General features: G+C 32.9%; 2 protein-coding genes across 2 annotated transcripts; one reads left to right on the top strand and one right to left on the bottom strand.

Annotated features, from left to right (window-relative positions):
• The first annotated feature begins 7,548 nt into the window (after positions 1-7,548).
• Positions 7,549-10,466, top strand: LOC126677196 (uncharacterized). The gene is made up of 3 exons (XM_050371702.2): positions 7,549-8,349; positions 9,007-9,172; positions 9,879-10,466. Exons 1-3 carry the CDS (start codon positions 7,606-7,608, stop codon positions 10,325-10,327), a joined length of 1,359 nt encoding a protein of 452 aa, XP_050227659.1. The 5' UTR covers positions 7,549-7,605; the 3' UTR covers positions 10,328-10,466.
• Positions 10,467-11,537: 1,071 nt separating this feature from the next.
• LOC126677194 (rho GTPase-activating protein 4-like) lies at positions 11,538-15,153 on the bottom strand. The gene is made up of 5 exons (XM_050371700.2): positions 14,483-15,153; positions 13,423-13,543; positions 13,112-13,231; positions 12,597-12,827; positions 11,538-12,274 (listed from the first exon to the last, which is right to left on the bottom strand). The coding sequence occupies exons 1-5, from the start codon at positions 14,947-14,949 to the stop codon at positions 11,687-11,689; spliced, it is 1,527 nt and encodes a 508-aa protein (XP_050227657.1). The 5' UTR covers positions 14,950-15,153; the 3' UTR covers positions 11,538-11,686.
• Between the last annotated feature and the right edge of the window lie 1,266 nt (positions 15,154-16,419).

Raw genomic sequence — 16,419 nt, 5'->3', positions numbered from 1 at the left:
CGGGCTTCAGATGAAGATTTGAATTTTGGAGAACCCCGCTCTGCTTTCGAATTCAATCCAACGGTTAGATTTTAAGTTTTGGTTTTTCATCGGACGGTTCTAAAATTGTGCTTTTTAAGATGGATGGATAATGGGTCTATAGGGTTTTGAAACATGTGGGGGAGTCTATTGGTTTAATCTAGCCCACTCGATGAGCCCAAAATGAAGCCCAATTTTAAGTATTAACTTATTAAATATGTTTAATTCGTAGAATGAAATAGAACATAGTAGAATAGTTATTGCATAAGAAATGATATAGTCATTCTTCAGTTTTTCAAAAGGAGTATTTATTCTATAAAATTATGAAATATAAATTTAGAAGCCTTGTGCATTAATTATCCGGCGCTCAACAAGGTAATCGAGCCATCAAGAACAAATATCCACTTTGATTCCAGACTTCTTCACCTAACATTAGTGCGGTAGAGCTCATATGCTCGATCCATAGAGAAAGAAAGAGTGCCAAGTCGTTGAGGAATGGAACTGGACAACGCGAAGGATACAAAATGATGATTTTTTTTTCATTAGATTCCTTCCCATAGAAATCGAAAACCCCGCGTAGGATTTGAACCTACAACTTATCAGTGAGAATACTGACCGCTCTACCATCAAGCTACAGCAGATTCTCTCTCTGTCTAAGAGTTCTTTCTGTCTCGTTTGCTTTTCTTTATCCTGCAATTGGATGCGCTATCCGGTCTAGTTCAACTGATATAAGACGGTCGGGTCCTTTAATGTGCAAGCCCTCTTTCGAGAACAAAAAGAGGGCATTATCGGCCTGTATAAGTGCGTGGCAAGAAAAAAATCAGGCTTTCGCATCGATTATTTCTGCCCGATGGCTCTAGATTCGGGGGTTCCTGCTATAGCCGAACACGAAGAAAATAAGATTCAAACCGCAGATCAAACAAACTAAGGAGACTATTCCATGAACCATGGTAAAGAATAGTCATTCTATATGAAATAGATATTATATTCTGCACCTATTATATGAACCAAACATAGCCATTAAGTTATTCAAATTTTTTTCACTACTATTACGAATTAGGAGCTTTTACGTTATTTTTTTACAATGTAAACCTTACTTTGTTCACTTATCAATAAACATTTTATATATAAAAAATAGGAGTATACCTATTAAATAGCACCACCTTTAGCGTTTTTTGCAATTTAAGCACATACTACAAAGTGTCTCAATTGTTAGCCCAAACTTTCCAATCCTTTTAATTATTAGCACAGGTCGCATTTTCGGCATCTGAAATCCCACGTGGCTTGCCGGATTGCCTCGTCAGCGCCAGCGTGGCTTTCTTTAGCGACGTCGTTTTGGATTATTCCTACCAAATAACACGAACTACCATTTTGTCTCAAATATTAGCACAACCTTTCAAATATTTTTAAATTTTAGCCTAAAACCTGTTTAGGCTATATTGAGATAATTATTAGAAAGAGAGTACTAACTAAAATAAATTACTATGCTAAGCTAATTTAGAGTACTAATTAAATTAAACTACTATATTAAAATAAACTATTTTAAATATTTAACAATTACTATTTGAATTATACGTAAATCATATAAAATTCTAAATAAGGTAAACTACTTCTAATAAATTAATATTTTAATTATTATTTAAATTTTTTATTTAAATTCTTTATAATTATAAAATTTTATTATCAATTTAAAACGTTAAACTATTAAATTAATCATCCAAAGTATTATATATGATAAACTATTCCTAATTAACTATTATTTTAAATATTATTTAATAATTTGACGAGTCACACTGCGAGCCACGTGTTAAACACGTGAAACGACACTAATTATTCTTAAATGTGCACATTGGATTTCAATAGCCGGAAACAAGTTTTAGGCTAAAATTTAAAATATTTGAAAGGTTGTGCTAATATTTGAGAAAAAATGGTAGTTCGTGTTATTTGGTAGGAAGAAGCCAAAACGACGTCGCATAAAGAAGGCCGCGCTAGCGCTGACGAGTCAATCCGGCGAGCCACGTGGGATTTTAGATGCTGGAAATACGACCTGTGCTAATAATTAAAAGGATTGGAAAGTTTGGGCTAACAATTGAGACACTTTGTAATATGTGCTTAAATTGCAAAAAACGCTAAAGGTGGTGCTATTTAATAGAAATACCCCTAAAAAATATTTATGTTTTACTCAATAATTAAAAGTAATAACATAATTTTACAATGATCGCCTAATTATGTAATCTTATCTTTGGACTCTGATCCCAAAATTATGGTGCTCGTTTAGGCTTATTTAACTTACACTCTAACAATAAAGCAAATAAACCAAAGCAAAGTCAGACTCTTCCCGAGTCAAGGAAGGAGAAGAGATAAATACTTTTTAAGAAGAAAAGCCCTGATGAATAATAGAAAATTGACTCGTGTTTATCAAAAAAAAGTATTAAAGTCCAATTCTTCTAAGAACTAAGAAGAATGAACAAAGAATGGCAAGACCTACCGCCCGCATAAACAAACTCCTCGTTCTTCCTACGAGAGAAGGTATAAAAATAATTAAAAGACTCGGAGAAGGAACTCACTCACGAGTCTTACATGACTCAATAACTGAAATCAAAACACGGACAACATTAGGATGAAGATGCTCAGGCGGGATACTTAAATTAAGACAAATTTTAAGAAGAAAAGGCTCAAGATGAAGTCTTACGGCAGCAATTAAGTGTTCTTTGAAAAAAAATCAGTTGAGAGGACGAACCAGGACTATAGTTTGCCCTAAATTTTGTAGCAGGCTTTAGAAGCTCAAACGCTCCGGAAAAATCATATTCAACATTAATCTCTAAAATTTTGCAGGACGAGAGGGAGCTTGGAGTATGTACCACATCATCCCGAGCACCCCGACTCTTCTTAACCTCGTCAGACATTTTGACATCTTTTTGTTTTTAAGGGGGAAAACAAAAGAGAAATGAAATTTTGAAATAAAAGAAGATCAAATAATGCAGAGAAATCAAAACTTAAAAAACTGATGAAAACCAAATAAAGATCAAAATACCTATAAATGAGGTACAAAATGTCAAAAGAGAGATATGAAGCAACTTGAAAATGAGAAATCTTAAAGAATGTAAATGAGGAGAACAAAAGATCGAGAGCTTGAAAAGAGAAATTCTAGAAGAAAATCAGAAGAAAAATAATAATGAAGAAGACTATGAAATATATAAACGAGCATACATCCCAAGAAAAATAATAATGACGGTTAACAAACTGAAGAGTTAACCCTGCGCTTTGCAACAGATGAAAGACATGTGTCAATTGAGGAGAAGCATGTTTCACATCCACAGACTATGGTGGACACATGTCGAAAAATAAAAAATAAAGAGACTCAAAAAATATTTGCATAGCAAGTGAAAAGGCTCGCCCAACAAATGGAAAGACTCGCCAAATAAAGTTAAAATCAAGTAAGGCATAAATAACAAAATACTAGTTTACTTGTGAGGATTAATGATGGAAACCTAATTCAGAATAATATAATAAATCGAGTTGTTTGGGATTCGACCATCAGAGTTAATTCAGAGACTCCCCCAAGCAAGTTATAACCTAATCACGAAGGACTCTCTTAACATAGGCAGTCCGAGAGGGTTCGTCCAATCTTAAGAATCTAGTAGGATTCAGTAGATTTCAGTAATCAGATCTAACACGCATTTGTCAAAGATCTTTATTACGTATACGATTCAATTACCATAAAGGTTCTAGAAGACCCAGATCTCACGGATTCCCCAAATACCTTTCTATTTATAATCATATTTCTATTTATGAGTCAAATTCTGACTCCTAAATATGACTTTTGTTAAATAGAAATCTCTTTCCTATTTAGATTTACATACCGAATATGAATCCATTTTCTATTCCAACTCTACAAGTGCTCACTATAAAAGGACTTGATGTATGACTACACATGAAGAATTACATTACGCAGTAATACTCCTTACTAACTTAAGTATCGAAGTGCTCATTGGACAACCACTGTCCGGTCAGCTATCTATCTTGTTTCGCATGTTAATTACCGTTGAGAAAGTAGACTCCATCAGTTATTAAACACAATCTAATTTTTTTAATTTAATAATTATATTTTTGCCTTTTAAATTTGCTGCAATTATATTTCAATTTTAATTTGAGTTTAAAATTGAATCACGTGACAACACAAGTAACACGTAGGTAATTATGAAAATAAAAGATTTAATATTAATTCTTTTATTGAAATTTGTCGGTCTCTATTTTTCATCTAATTATTTTAAGAGTATGATGTATCGAATGTATTTCAGTTAGACAATTACATATATCTAGCAAGATTGATTTTAAATTCAAACTGAAATTTAGATATAATTGTAAGAAATTTAGAGATGGAGATATACTTATAAAAATTAAAAAAATTGGTTGTAATTGATAATGAGCAAAAATATTTTTTTTGGTAATATTATGGATGTTTTGAATGAATCCAATTATAACACGACATCTTTAAACTTTAGACTTTTAAACTGATATTCATTCGAACCAGATAGAAGTTTTGCGGGAATAAGAGCTCTCGTTCCAAGTTTCAAATGGCTGTAATCAAGGAACATTTCTTTTGCTATGTCTCTCTCTCATCATATATTCTCATTTAATGAGTACAAAAAATTTCTTACCTAATTTCGTACTATGTTTCTTTTTGTTTTTGATGAGACAAGAGATAGTCAAAGGCAAAAAAGAAAGGAACAAAGGATCAATTCACCCCCTCAACTTGGCACAAAATATTAAATAAGTCATTTTTACCGTTTTTGAATCAAACAGACCCGCAACTTAGCAAAACCGAATCAAATCGCACCCTCCTCGAGAGAGTGTGTTACACTCTCCGGTTTTGATGGTAAAACTTTCAAAATAGTACTTAATATTTTTTTTCTTTCTGGTTTAATGCTTAATAATTTTTAAATTCCAATTTTTCCCTTTATATTTTAAAACTTTAAAAATTAATTTACTTTTTAAATAAAAATTTAAGGACTAAATTTTCCTTTTTTCCCCCTTCTTCTTCCACTTCCCTTCCACCATACTTCTCTTCCATTTTCTCCATTCTTCTTCTTCCCTTCACCCTTCACCGGATTCCTCCGCCGTCGCCGTCTCCGTCCTCCATTTTCATGAACGCCCCCCCGCCCCTTTGTTTCTGTTCTCATCCGAGAACAGATCTGTTCTCAGACGAGAACCATATCTGTTCTCGTCCGAGAACAGTGTTCTCAGACGAGAACAGCCTCACTGTTCTCGTCTGAGAACAATGGCCGGTGGTTTGCGGAGTCGGCGGTTTCCGGTAGATTAATTTTGGATATTTAATTAGAATTAGGTGTAATTATAATTTTAATTATGTTTAATTAGCATTAAATTGGAATTAATTAGGATTTATTTTTTTAATTAGCTAATCCACTCTCCCTTTTTGTGTCAGAAGGGTGAATTTGAGCCGGTTTTGCTAAGTTGCGGGTTGAATTGATCCGGTTGTGCTAAATTGCGGGTTAGTTTGACCTAAAAACGTTTAAAATGACTTATTTGATATTTTGTGCCAAGTTGAGGGGGTGCATTGATCCTTTGTTCAAAAAGAAACTTAAGAACTTCTACTCATATGGACGGACAAGGAGAATCCAACTAACAAAAACTTTAGGATTAATTATTTAAAAATATATCATCTTAATTTTTTTTATTTATATTCTGATCTTATAAAAAACCCACTTGTATCCAATTTTGGATTTTTAATTTTTATTCCTACCCAAAAACATTAAATTATATTTTTTTTATTTGAAAAAAATTTAAAACAATCCTTCATTTTTAACCTATATATTAATTAAACACTAATATTATTAATAGTACAAAAATACCATCTTCTTTAAAAAAATTAAAAAAAAACAATAAATTTTATTTAATTTTTATTTATTTTAAAAAATTCTTCTCGAAACCGCATCCGCTCCTTCTCATCGAAGAAGAAGCGGCAGAAGGAGCAGCTCGCTCCTTCTCCAAATTTGGAGAAGGAGCTTTTAGAGAAGGAGTAGCTCGCTCCTTTTCTAAATTGGAGAAGGAGCGGCGACGACTCTTCGGTTGGTTCCAGATTGTTTTTTTTTATAAAATTAAAAAATTTAATTAATTATTAAGATATATTTGAACATTTTTTAAGTTGAAAAACTTATTTGCACTTTTTAAAATAGAAAAAAGAATAATATAACCCTCAATTTAGTTGTTTTTAATGATTTCATCCTTTAATTTATTAAATTATCAATAATATCCTTGTGTAGGGTAGGGATGAAAACGAAAAATTTAAAATTGGGTATATATGGTTTTTTTACAAGATCAGGGTATAAACGAAAAGAATTCAAAGTGAAGATCTTTTACGTAATTAGGCTTAAAATTTAATAATTTAATTGATAAAGTTCATTCATTTGAATTTGAATGAACTAAAGTAAGGAATTTTTCATGCAAAACATACCAAAATAAGCTAGAAATTTTTCTCAACATATCAAAATAAGTAAGAAATCTACAAAAGAGTTGCTTTTTTTCTAATCAAAATTCTCGTTATAAGCACGTTCTAAGTCAATCCAAGAGTTTCAAGTTCTATTCTTCTTCACTCCATTTAACAACAACAACAACAACAGCAGCAGCAACAACAACAATAGCAACAACAACAGCAGCAGCAGCAGCAACAACAACAATAGCAACAACAACAGCAACAGCAACGGCAACAACAACAACAACAATAATAATACTAATAATTGATAAATCACTGCCGATTGTTTCGATCTACGAGACCTAAAGAACCAAGAGCAAACAATGTCAGATCGAATGTCGGTCGAGGACACCGGCAATTCGCTCCGACGATCTAGTCAGTATTGAGAAAAAATGAGAAAAAAAAGAAATTGTAAAGTAAAAAAAATAAGTACCTTAGAGTTTGAACGTAAGGTGCCTTATATAGGTTCACCTAGTGCAAACCTAGCACAGTTGATCATTTCTCTTCTTTTGATTCTCACAATTCGGCCAGCTGATGTGCCAATTTTTTATTGCGTCTCGAATATCGAGTCAGATACGCGATGCGAAGAACATTTCTTGTGTACCAGATCTTATCTGTGGTCCCAAGAAATTTGTTGGGGAAAAAAATGATAGCTCGGTTCCCGGAAAAATAAGGAGTTGTTTATACATCCTGCCGAGCTAGTGTGGGAATCGCGTCCATCACATCGATTTCGCTTTGTACCGAAAGACCATAGTTCTTTCAATTTATCTCGGCCTGTGGATAATAGTTTGGTGTATTTCATAGTAGAGGTGTTTGAGTTAGTGACATCTTATACCTCTCAGACTGTTTTACTACTTTTATGGTACTAGCTACGTTATTAATAATAATAATGATAATAATAAGTTAAAAGAAAGTTAGCTTCTGACCACTTTAATACCAAAAGAGTGGTAGTTTGGAACATGAAATTTGCAGGTTCCGACAATTAATAGCTTTAAATTGTTCATACTTCTATATAAAACGAACACTTGCATCATCCCAAAGAAGTAGAATTTACTACTACAGCAACAAATTTTTCTAACTAGCTAGTTCCAAAAATGGTTGAGCCCCAAGGCCGAGTAGTGGGCAGCACCGAACACGGCTGGTGCTCAGCCGTGCCTGGTGGCACCGGCATAGTCGTATTAGCCATCTTAACTTCCAAACCACCCGAAACTTCAAAACTCGAAACCGCCCTCCACAAACTCCAAAAATCACACCCAATTCTCAGGTCAAGACTCCACTGCGACATCAGCACAAAAAGCTTCTCCTTCTCCACATCTCCTACGCATTTCATCAAAGTAAAAACATTCAATCTCTTATCAACTTTAACCATTCTCGAAACCAATTCAAGCGCACAAAACCAGTCACCTCTGCATCTGATTCTTGAACACGAACTTAACCAAAACACATGGTCCGATAGTAAAATGATCGTTAATGATATTTTGTTTGCGACAGTTTACGCTGTACCGGATGCGAAATGGGCCATAGTTCTTCGGCTTCATGCAGCAGCTTGTGATAGAACAACGGCGGTTTCGTTGCTGAAGGAGTTGCTCGTGGCCATGGTGGGTGATCATGAAATGGAAGCTGGACAAGTTAAAGGAGAGATTAGTTTAGCAATTGAAGATCTTGTTCCTGAAGGGAAGTGTAAGAAATCTTTGTGGGTAAGAGGTTTGGATTTGCTTGCTTACTCGGTTACGTCGTTTAAATTAACAAATTTGAAGTTCAAAGATGCAAAATCTGCTAGATGTTCTCAAGTTGTTAGGTTTCAACTCAGCCAAAATGAGACTCAGAAGATACTTCAGGTAAGTTAACTCATTTTTTAATTTTTTATTAATTATGAGTCTATTGTGATTTAAAATTATTTAACTTTACAAGTTTGTAGTTGAATTTCGTCAAAGTTTTACTGTTTTTTTTATTATCATCATCGTAGTTAAGATTAATGACTTAATGTTAAATTCAAAAAACAAATAGTATATTGAATAATTTATTTTGTCAAATAATATTATATACTAAAAATGATATAGATCCAGTGGTAAAAGTATATAGCGTATTATTTTTTGGTTATAGGTCTAGTTTTTATTTTATTTTTAAAATGGTTCTTTAATTGTTTTTTTTTTGAAAAACATTGCTCATATATATATATATATATATTTCAGTAAATCCAAAAACTGAACCGGATCAACTCGAATTTTATACGTATGATTTGAAATGATTTTTATTTTCTTTAAAAACTGATCAATTTTTAAAAAAATTACTTCCAAAGCGAATCGAAATGGATTGCGGATTTGTATTTGTAAATATAATAAAAGAATAAATATAAATATCTAAATTATTTTTATCATATTTTACCGATAAAAATTTAATATCTAATTCACTGTTTTAACTATTTTAAAATTCAATCATCGGATATAAAGATATAGAAGTAATTATAAAATGAAATAGAATTTGGAATTTTGTAGGGATGCAAGACAAGAGAAATAAAGCTGTGCAGTGCACTGGGAGCTGCTGGACTGATAGCTGCACAAACAACAAAAAGCCCTCTCAATAAACACAGAAAATATGCAATTGTCAATTTGACTGACTGCAGATCTCTTCTACACCCGCCGCTCTCCGATCACCATTTCGGTAAGCTAATTGCATATATTAATCATTGTTTAAGATTTTTAAGTTTCATTAAAGTTTGCTCATGACATATATTAAGGCCTAATTATTTAAAAACCACCCACCTTATAACTTTTTTTCATTTATACCATGACCTAGAAAAATTTTCAATTATACCCTATTTTCGATTTTTATGTTTCATCTCTACCCTAATAAGTTGAATTGACCTAATTTCTTTTGAAAAAGAGTTTAAATTAGTTATTCATTTTAACCTATATTCTGATAAAACGTTAATGTTAATCATTTATGTATTTTGTTTTTAATATTTTCATCCTTAAATTTATTAAATTATCAAAATTTGTAATTTTGGGGTACAAATGAAACATAAAAACCAAAAATATGGTACAATTGAACATTTTCCTAGTTTATGTTATAAATGAAAAAAAGTTACAACGTGGGTGGTTTTTAAGTTATTAGGCCCATATATTAATCACTTGAGTCATGGACTAAATTTTGTAGTTTGATTTACTAACCAACTGTGTTGGAAGAAAATATTTAGAATTACAAATTTATGCTTTTCATTTTTATTTTCAAAAACATAACTAAAATTCCAATACTCTACGTTGATTAATTTTTCACTATTAAAAACGAGCAATTTGTTACGGAAAAATCTGTCACAAACCGTCATTTATAACGGATAGCTTACCAACAAATCAAATTTGATTTTCAGGATTCTACCACTCAGTCATAATAAATACACATGTAATAAAAGGAGGGGAAAATCTATGGGAGCTAGCCAAGAAAGTGTACATGGAATTTGCAAACTACAAAAAATGTAATAGACATTTCACAGACATGGCAGATCTAAACTTCCTGATGTGCAAAGCAATTGAGAATCCGAGTTTGACGTCTTCATCGTCTCTAAGAACATCGATCTTGTCGGTGTTCGAAGATTCGGTGATAGAATATTCGGACAACAAGAAAAAAGAGATCGGTTTAGAGGATTATATGGGGTGTGCCTCTGCTCATGGTATAGCTCCATCCATTGCTATATTTGATACTATAAGAGATGGAAAATTGGATTGTGTTTGTGTGTATCCCTCACCATTGCATTCAAGAGAGCAAATGCAAGATTTTGTTGATAAATTGAAGGGTGTCCTTATAGATGGCTGCAACTAAAAAAGATTAGAGCTCATGACGGTTCTAAAAAATTTGATCTTTTTTTTTTCTAGTTTTATTATTTAAAGTATCATTTTAAATATTTTGTCTCAACTATAGCCAACTCTACTCAACTGAATCAAGTTTGACATGATAATTATTTGATGATTAACTATATTTTCTTATTTGAGTCGATTCTTGATTCACTTAGGCAAATTTAATTTTATTTTAATGGAAGTTTGTATTGTCATCGCACATGATGTGAGTTTATTATATCTTTTATTGTGAAAGTTTATTTTCTTCTTTCATGGAAATTAAAAAAAAAAGCTCTTCCTTCATGGAAGTTAAAAAAAAGCTTCAATGAGTTATTTTAGTTAAACAATTATATAATTTAATTTTAAAATTTATTAGATGACCCACAAATAATACTACCATGTTTTGCTCAAACATCTTTTTTTTATATAAAGACAAACAGAAAAGAATTATAATTATTGTAACTGCTTTTAATTTTTACTCAATGAAAGTTTTTGTACTTTTTATAGAAAATACGCGTACCGGGCTATATAACTTTTTTCCAGTTAAAATTTATGTAGGCGCTAAAAAATAACACGTCAGCGGGTGTCAAAGTATGTAGCAAGTTTTGAAGTACAAAACGAGTAAATCCCACGTCATCCGTGTTAATAGACATGAGACGGCGCTAGTCTAAAAATGGACGGAAGGAGTTTACTTGGCATGAGATTGAAAATTAAGGGGTTTACAAGTTGAAAATAAAGTTTAGGTACTATGATGATACAAGGCCCAAACATAAGTGACGATAGGTGAAAATAAGCCGCCACAAATTTATTTTATATTCCCTTTTTTTAGTTGTCTATTAGCCAAAATTGTACATACAAAATAATGTTCTTTTTGTCTTAATTTATAAAAATAAATACTGATATAATTCTATTAATTAATAAATATTTTTTAAAATTAAATTACACAGTCATTGATTAGAGATGGATAAATTTAGAAAATAAAAATTAATTATCTTCAAAATCTGAATAAATAATTAAATATAAAAATTAAATTATCTTCAAAATTAATAATGAGTTTAAGACTTGAAATGGGCGAGTTATAATTTGACCAACAACAGATATCACTTGCATGACCATGGAGTCAGTCATTAGATGGGGCAGTATGAAGAAGATGATGCTAGAAGATGTTAAAGAAATAAATCATCAAAGGATAGCAATGAACAAATGAAATCATATAGTAACCCACACAAGAAAAATCATACACAAATATATTTCCAATAAGAAAAATGCACACCATCACATGAGCCAACTTGTTTCATCAGTTGCTGTACTTCTACTACACACACAATCAGCCAGCCAACAGCCTTCACCGCCATGCTTCGAACAAATCCGTCCTCGGATTCATAGAACCTACCAAACTGGCTCCTTTGCTCTTCTCTACTGATCCTGCTGCTTGAGCCCTCGCGTGTTCGTTCGCCATTTTCGATCCGCTTCTGAAATTTGAATTACTGGATTGACCAGTTCTGCTCCTGCAACTTCTTCCTCTGCTCGCTTTTGTAAATGCGCCAACTTGAGATACAACTTCACAAGGGCAATTATCAACCAGAGACCAATTTCCTCCTGTTGAGAGGTTTTCAATAGAAGTCAGAAAGTTTTGACTTCTTTTTTCAGTTGTAAAATCATCTTGACTAAGTCGGGGAGGGGTCTCGATAGAAGGTTCTTCGGAGACAAATGCTTCCTCCTCTCGATTTTCCTCTTTGGAAGCCTCGTTCAACACTGTGAAGAGTTGATGACAAGAGCTCTGGTGTCCATTCTCATCGAAGGGCTCGAGTCGGGAGTTAGGAGCCGGGTCTATCACAGATTCTTCCCTCTCCCGAAGTATCCTAACGATAAGAGTCTTAAGAAAGTTCATCACTTGGACAGCATACATCAATGCAGTTAATGGATCTGACATCTGCAATAAAAATAGATAATTAAAGGCTTGACAACCATCCTTCAGGAAAATGGTAAATGCAAGGATAATCAATTTTCAAAGGAAGTATTAGGAATGCAAGCATGCTACGTAGAACGAAAACAGAAAAAGCTGAAACGGCGAGACCACATTTTCTATAAGAATCAATTATAAAAATAGAGTTTCAAATCTGGAAACGCATTTTCAAACTCAAGAAGTTTCCAAGCAACATAGCAAGCATGTGATAGCAATAAAAAACCAGATTGCAGCACATTGAACAGGATGTTTGTAGTTCAGATTTTTGCAACACATAACAATCACTCACTTGAGTCATGTTTGGTGCAAAAACCATAGCAACATTGCGGGCATTCATCTTGTTCAGATGTTCCATTTGCGCAACATCAGCCATTAGGTTTAAAGCCCAATCCAGCAGAGCAGCTTCTGTTGGGGGAAGGAGCCTTGTAAGTTGAACACATTCTTCCTCTGACTGAGACTGCATTACTTGCTCTTGTGAAAGAGAGTCTAATACACCAGTTGGGAGTTCTCTAAACCAAGCCTGCAACATTCACAGATTTAGCCAATTATCATGTCAGCCGAGAAGAATGGTCAACATCCAAAACAGAATATGTCAAAGAGATATACTTTACAGGAATAAGTTATAAATATTGAGTTTCGGAATTTCACAAGTGTTTTCAAAAACATAAATAAAACAATGAAATATAAAAGTGAGTTAGGATGACAGGAACTCATCCCGGGCCGCACAAGGGGGTGGCAGAAACCAAAAGAAGCCATTCAAAGAAAGAAAAACTGAAGGCTGACGGGCAAAGAGCCAAGCCATACCTTTATAAGACCCGCCAAGCAATGCACGTCGATATCCTCTGGGATCACTCCCCTATTTAATTGTTCCCGAACATACTCCTCCTGGCCATTCTCCGCATTAATTCTGAAAATTCCTTCAGCCTGCATAATTTCAGTTACCAAAGACCATTATAATGAGGATTTATCTCCTTGTTTATCCAAAAGAAATTAGCCACATTACTATTCATACAACATACAAAAGAAACAATGCTACAATATATGATATGCCTAGGAGGTTGCTGGTTCAATTATATGGCAGATGAGAGATGTGAGAGAGAAGGAAAATAATATACCTGCAAACCTCCTCGAGCATACAGTTGTCTTTGCATCATCAAGAGTATTGTAGGCACACTATTCCCTCTAGAGTCGTATGAAAGCTGCATAGACTCCGTCGAAACCCCAAAAACAGTTGCACTACATATAAGATGACAGCTCCTCTTAGACACAGACAAAAGGTATATAAACTCTACATCTTGATAAGACTTCCATTATAATACACGCAAAGGACTTGATATTACCAGTTGATATACTGCATATACATGAAAATGAGCTACTTCCGGTGTTAGAGTTAGTGAATGAGTTTTGTATAGCTATCCAATTAAGTCACAGGTGACAGAACAAGTGAGAACATTTTGAGAAATGAGAACAAGAACAGCTAAAAGAGCCTGCCACGATATGGTGCAAACTTGGGAAGGATTGATAACACTCAAACTACAAAAATTGAGCCAAACCAAGGCCTCGAAACAACTTCTGAATGATTCAACAAATTTACCCCGTGCCATTATCGAAAAAATCTATCTGGAACGTAAGTTTTGAAACCCCAGAGCGTTGTTCCACAGAAACTACACATACCACAGATGAATATAATACACACAAGTATCTCCTATAAAGCATGAAGGCAATTACCACAGATGAATATAATACACACAAGTATCTCCTATAAAGCATGAAGGCAATTAAAGATCTGAAGCAATAAATGGAAGAATTTGACAATAATTGCAGCTCATTTGACAATTAAGATGATGAAGAGGGCAGACTAACATAAGAGTGGTGTGCATATATGAAGTTCTAAAGGCCCCAGCAAATTTTTCTTTCAAAGAAATATCAGTATAAGCCATGTTAATAATCATCATGCTGAAATATCCCCAATATACATGTTCTAACATCAATTTAAAATTCCAGTTCAAAAGAAAAGTAGAGTTACAAATTCACTTTGACCTCAAGATTCAAGAACATAATAGAAACACTTGCCTCATACATACAACATTCCATCAAAATGTGTGAACAAAATAAACATACATTAAGGATCTGCCACCAAGAAATATCCACACCAAGAATTAGATTCAAACAAACCTGGCACTAGGAGCTCTCCTGGGAACTTCAGGCTCAAACTCAACAGGCAAACCAAGAAAGCCATTGAACCTATCAAAAGTAACATGAGCAACATGCCTAACATTAGTGGGCAAACCAATCTCCATTTTGCAAATCCCCTTAGTACTCCCACCACCAGTAGCAGTAGTTGTAATACTGCAGCCAACAACAGACCTTCTAAAAACAGTAATCAAAAGTTCAAGAATTGAGAGCTGATCCCCTTCTCTTTCCCTGTCCTTCCTCTCAACAAGAAAATCCTCCTCCTCCTCTTCTTCTTCTTCTTCAAGTTGGTGATGTTGTTGGAGTACTTGTAGCTGCTGGTCTTGGTCCAGGCCTATTTCTTGAATAGAAAGTTGGTGGGAGATATCATTGTTGACACATGGAGAAGAAGAGGAGCTTGAAGGAGAAGGGAAGTGATGAGATGGGGATGATTGGAGTACCTCAGTCATTGTAATTCAAATCAAGAAATGGTCTTTTCTTGAATTTTATTTAATTATTATTCAGATTTATCAAAAGGGTATCACTATAATGTAGAGTTGGATTGAAGTAATGGCTTTGTGGGTATTGGTAGGACGTGACTATCATCACTTTTTCTTGGATTTTCTTGAAGAAGCAACAACAAATTTACAGTCTTTTTTGTGGTATATGGTAATGTTCTTAGTGTAGCCCTACTCTTTATATTATACACCATTTAGCAATCTGTTGGTGTGGATTGCTTTTCCTTTATTCAAACTTTAATCCTTTGATTCAAATGCTGCCACATCACCATGGATCTAATTTTTTAAAAAAAATTGTGAAATTGGATTTTAATCAGTATCATCAGTTAAACTGCCATGGAATATTTTGGGTATGTTTGGACTTGCATTAAAGAGCTTAACTTTACAATCACATTTTGCTAGTGTGTTATTCAATTTTCATATGAAAATTCAAATTTATTTGAGAGAAATTAGAAATTGAAATTCAATAACTGATGATAGCTAATAAGTACTATTTTGTTTAATTTTAATGAGAGCTAATACTGTTCTATTGTTTTCTGTTTTTTACATCTTTGCATCACTTAAAATTTTATAATAATTACATTTTTTTCATTTTTTTGAGAATAATGAAAATTTTATTAATAGAGAAATGGCTGAAAATTATATCTAATTTCTTCAATCGCGTTGACGGAGCTCTTTGAATGTGCAATTCGGCAATCCGCGCGCTTCATTCAAAGATTATTTTAAACCACAAATCGACTATTTGGTATTTGGATGAGTTCGATTGAGAAAATATTAAAAATAAGATTTCACATGATAGAACTTCAAGTTTATATTCCATAGATACTTCCATTTAAAGAAATAGCAAAACGTATAAAGGATAGGAACTAAAACTCCACTAAATAAGACAAAACATCCATAAAGGAAGAAAAAAACACCAACTGATCTCAGATCTGTGAATATTGACGCAAAATAAATTAAATACGAAATTTGAAGAGATAATTGTATATGAAGATAAAATTAATTTTGAAGAGAAATTTAGAGAGTGGGCAAGTGATTTTGAACCAAAAAATGGCAAAATTAACTCCTTTTTATTGCGGCTAGTGTTTCTAAAAAAGAAAGGAGAAGGGAGAGTCACACTTTTACATTTAAACCTTCTTTTTCGTCGTATCTTAAAGGCGAGCAAATAATTAACCGATTAATTTAATAAAACTGAGGTAGTTCAATTATTTCATGTTTTTATTAAATCGATCAAATTTTAACTAAAACTAATTTATCCAACTATCCAAAAAAAATTAAAATATAAAATTATCTTGATTGAATTCGGTTAAATTAATCAAATCGATAAAAATATAAATAATAGTTATTAAAAATAAATAAAATAAATAAACTATTTTGTTAATCAATTTTTTAAAAGTCTTAATTGAACAACAAAAAATATTA

Source organism: Mercurialis annua, linkage group LG4, assembly GCF_937616625.2.
Source record: "Mercurialis annua linkage group LG4, ddMerAnnu1.2, whole genome shotgun sequence".
NCBI classification, from domain to species: Eukaryota; Viridiplantae; Streptophyta; class Magnoliopsida; order Malpighiales; family Euphorbiaceae; genus Mercurialis; species Mercurialis annua.
This window is presented reverse-complemented; position numbering and strand designations above follow the sequence as displayed.

Coding starts and splice junctions, on each gene's coding strand:
- LOC126677196 (XM_050371702.2), top strand. CDS start 7,606: ATGGTTGAGCCCCAAGGCCGAGTAGTGGGCAGCACCGAACACGGCTGG. Junction 8,350..9,006: donor AGACTCAGAAGATACTTCAG/GTAAGTTAACTC, acceptor GGAATTTTGTAG/GGATGCAAGACAAGAGAAAT. Junction 9,173..9,878: donor GCTCTCCGATCACCATTTCG/GTAAGCTAATTG, acceptor TTTGATTTTCAG/GATTCTACCACTCAGTCATA.
- LOC126677194 (XM_050371700.2), bottom strand. CDS start 14,949: ATGACTGAGGTACTCCAATCATCCCCATCTCATCACTTCCCTTCTCCT. Junction 13,232..13,422: donor ATGCTCGAGGAGGTTTGCAG/GTATATTATTTT, acceptor GAAATTATGCAG/GCTGAAGGAATTTTCAGAAT. Junction 12,275..12,596: donor TTGCACCAAACATGACTCAA/GTGAGTGATTGT, acceptor TTTTTATTGCAG/ATGTCAGATCCATTAACTGC.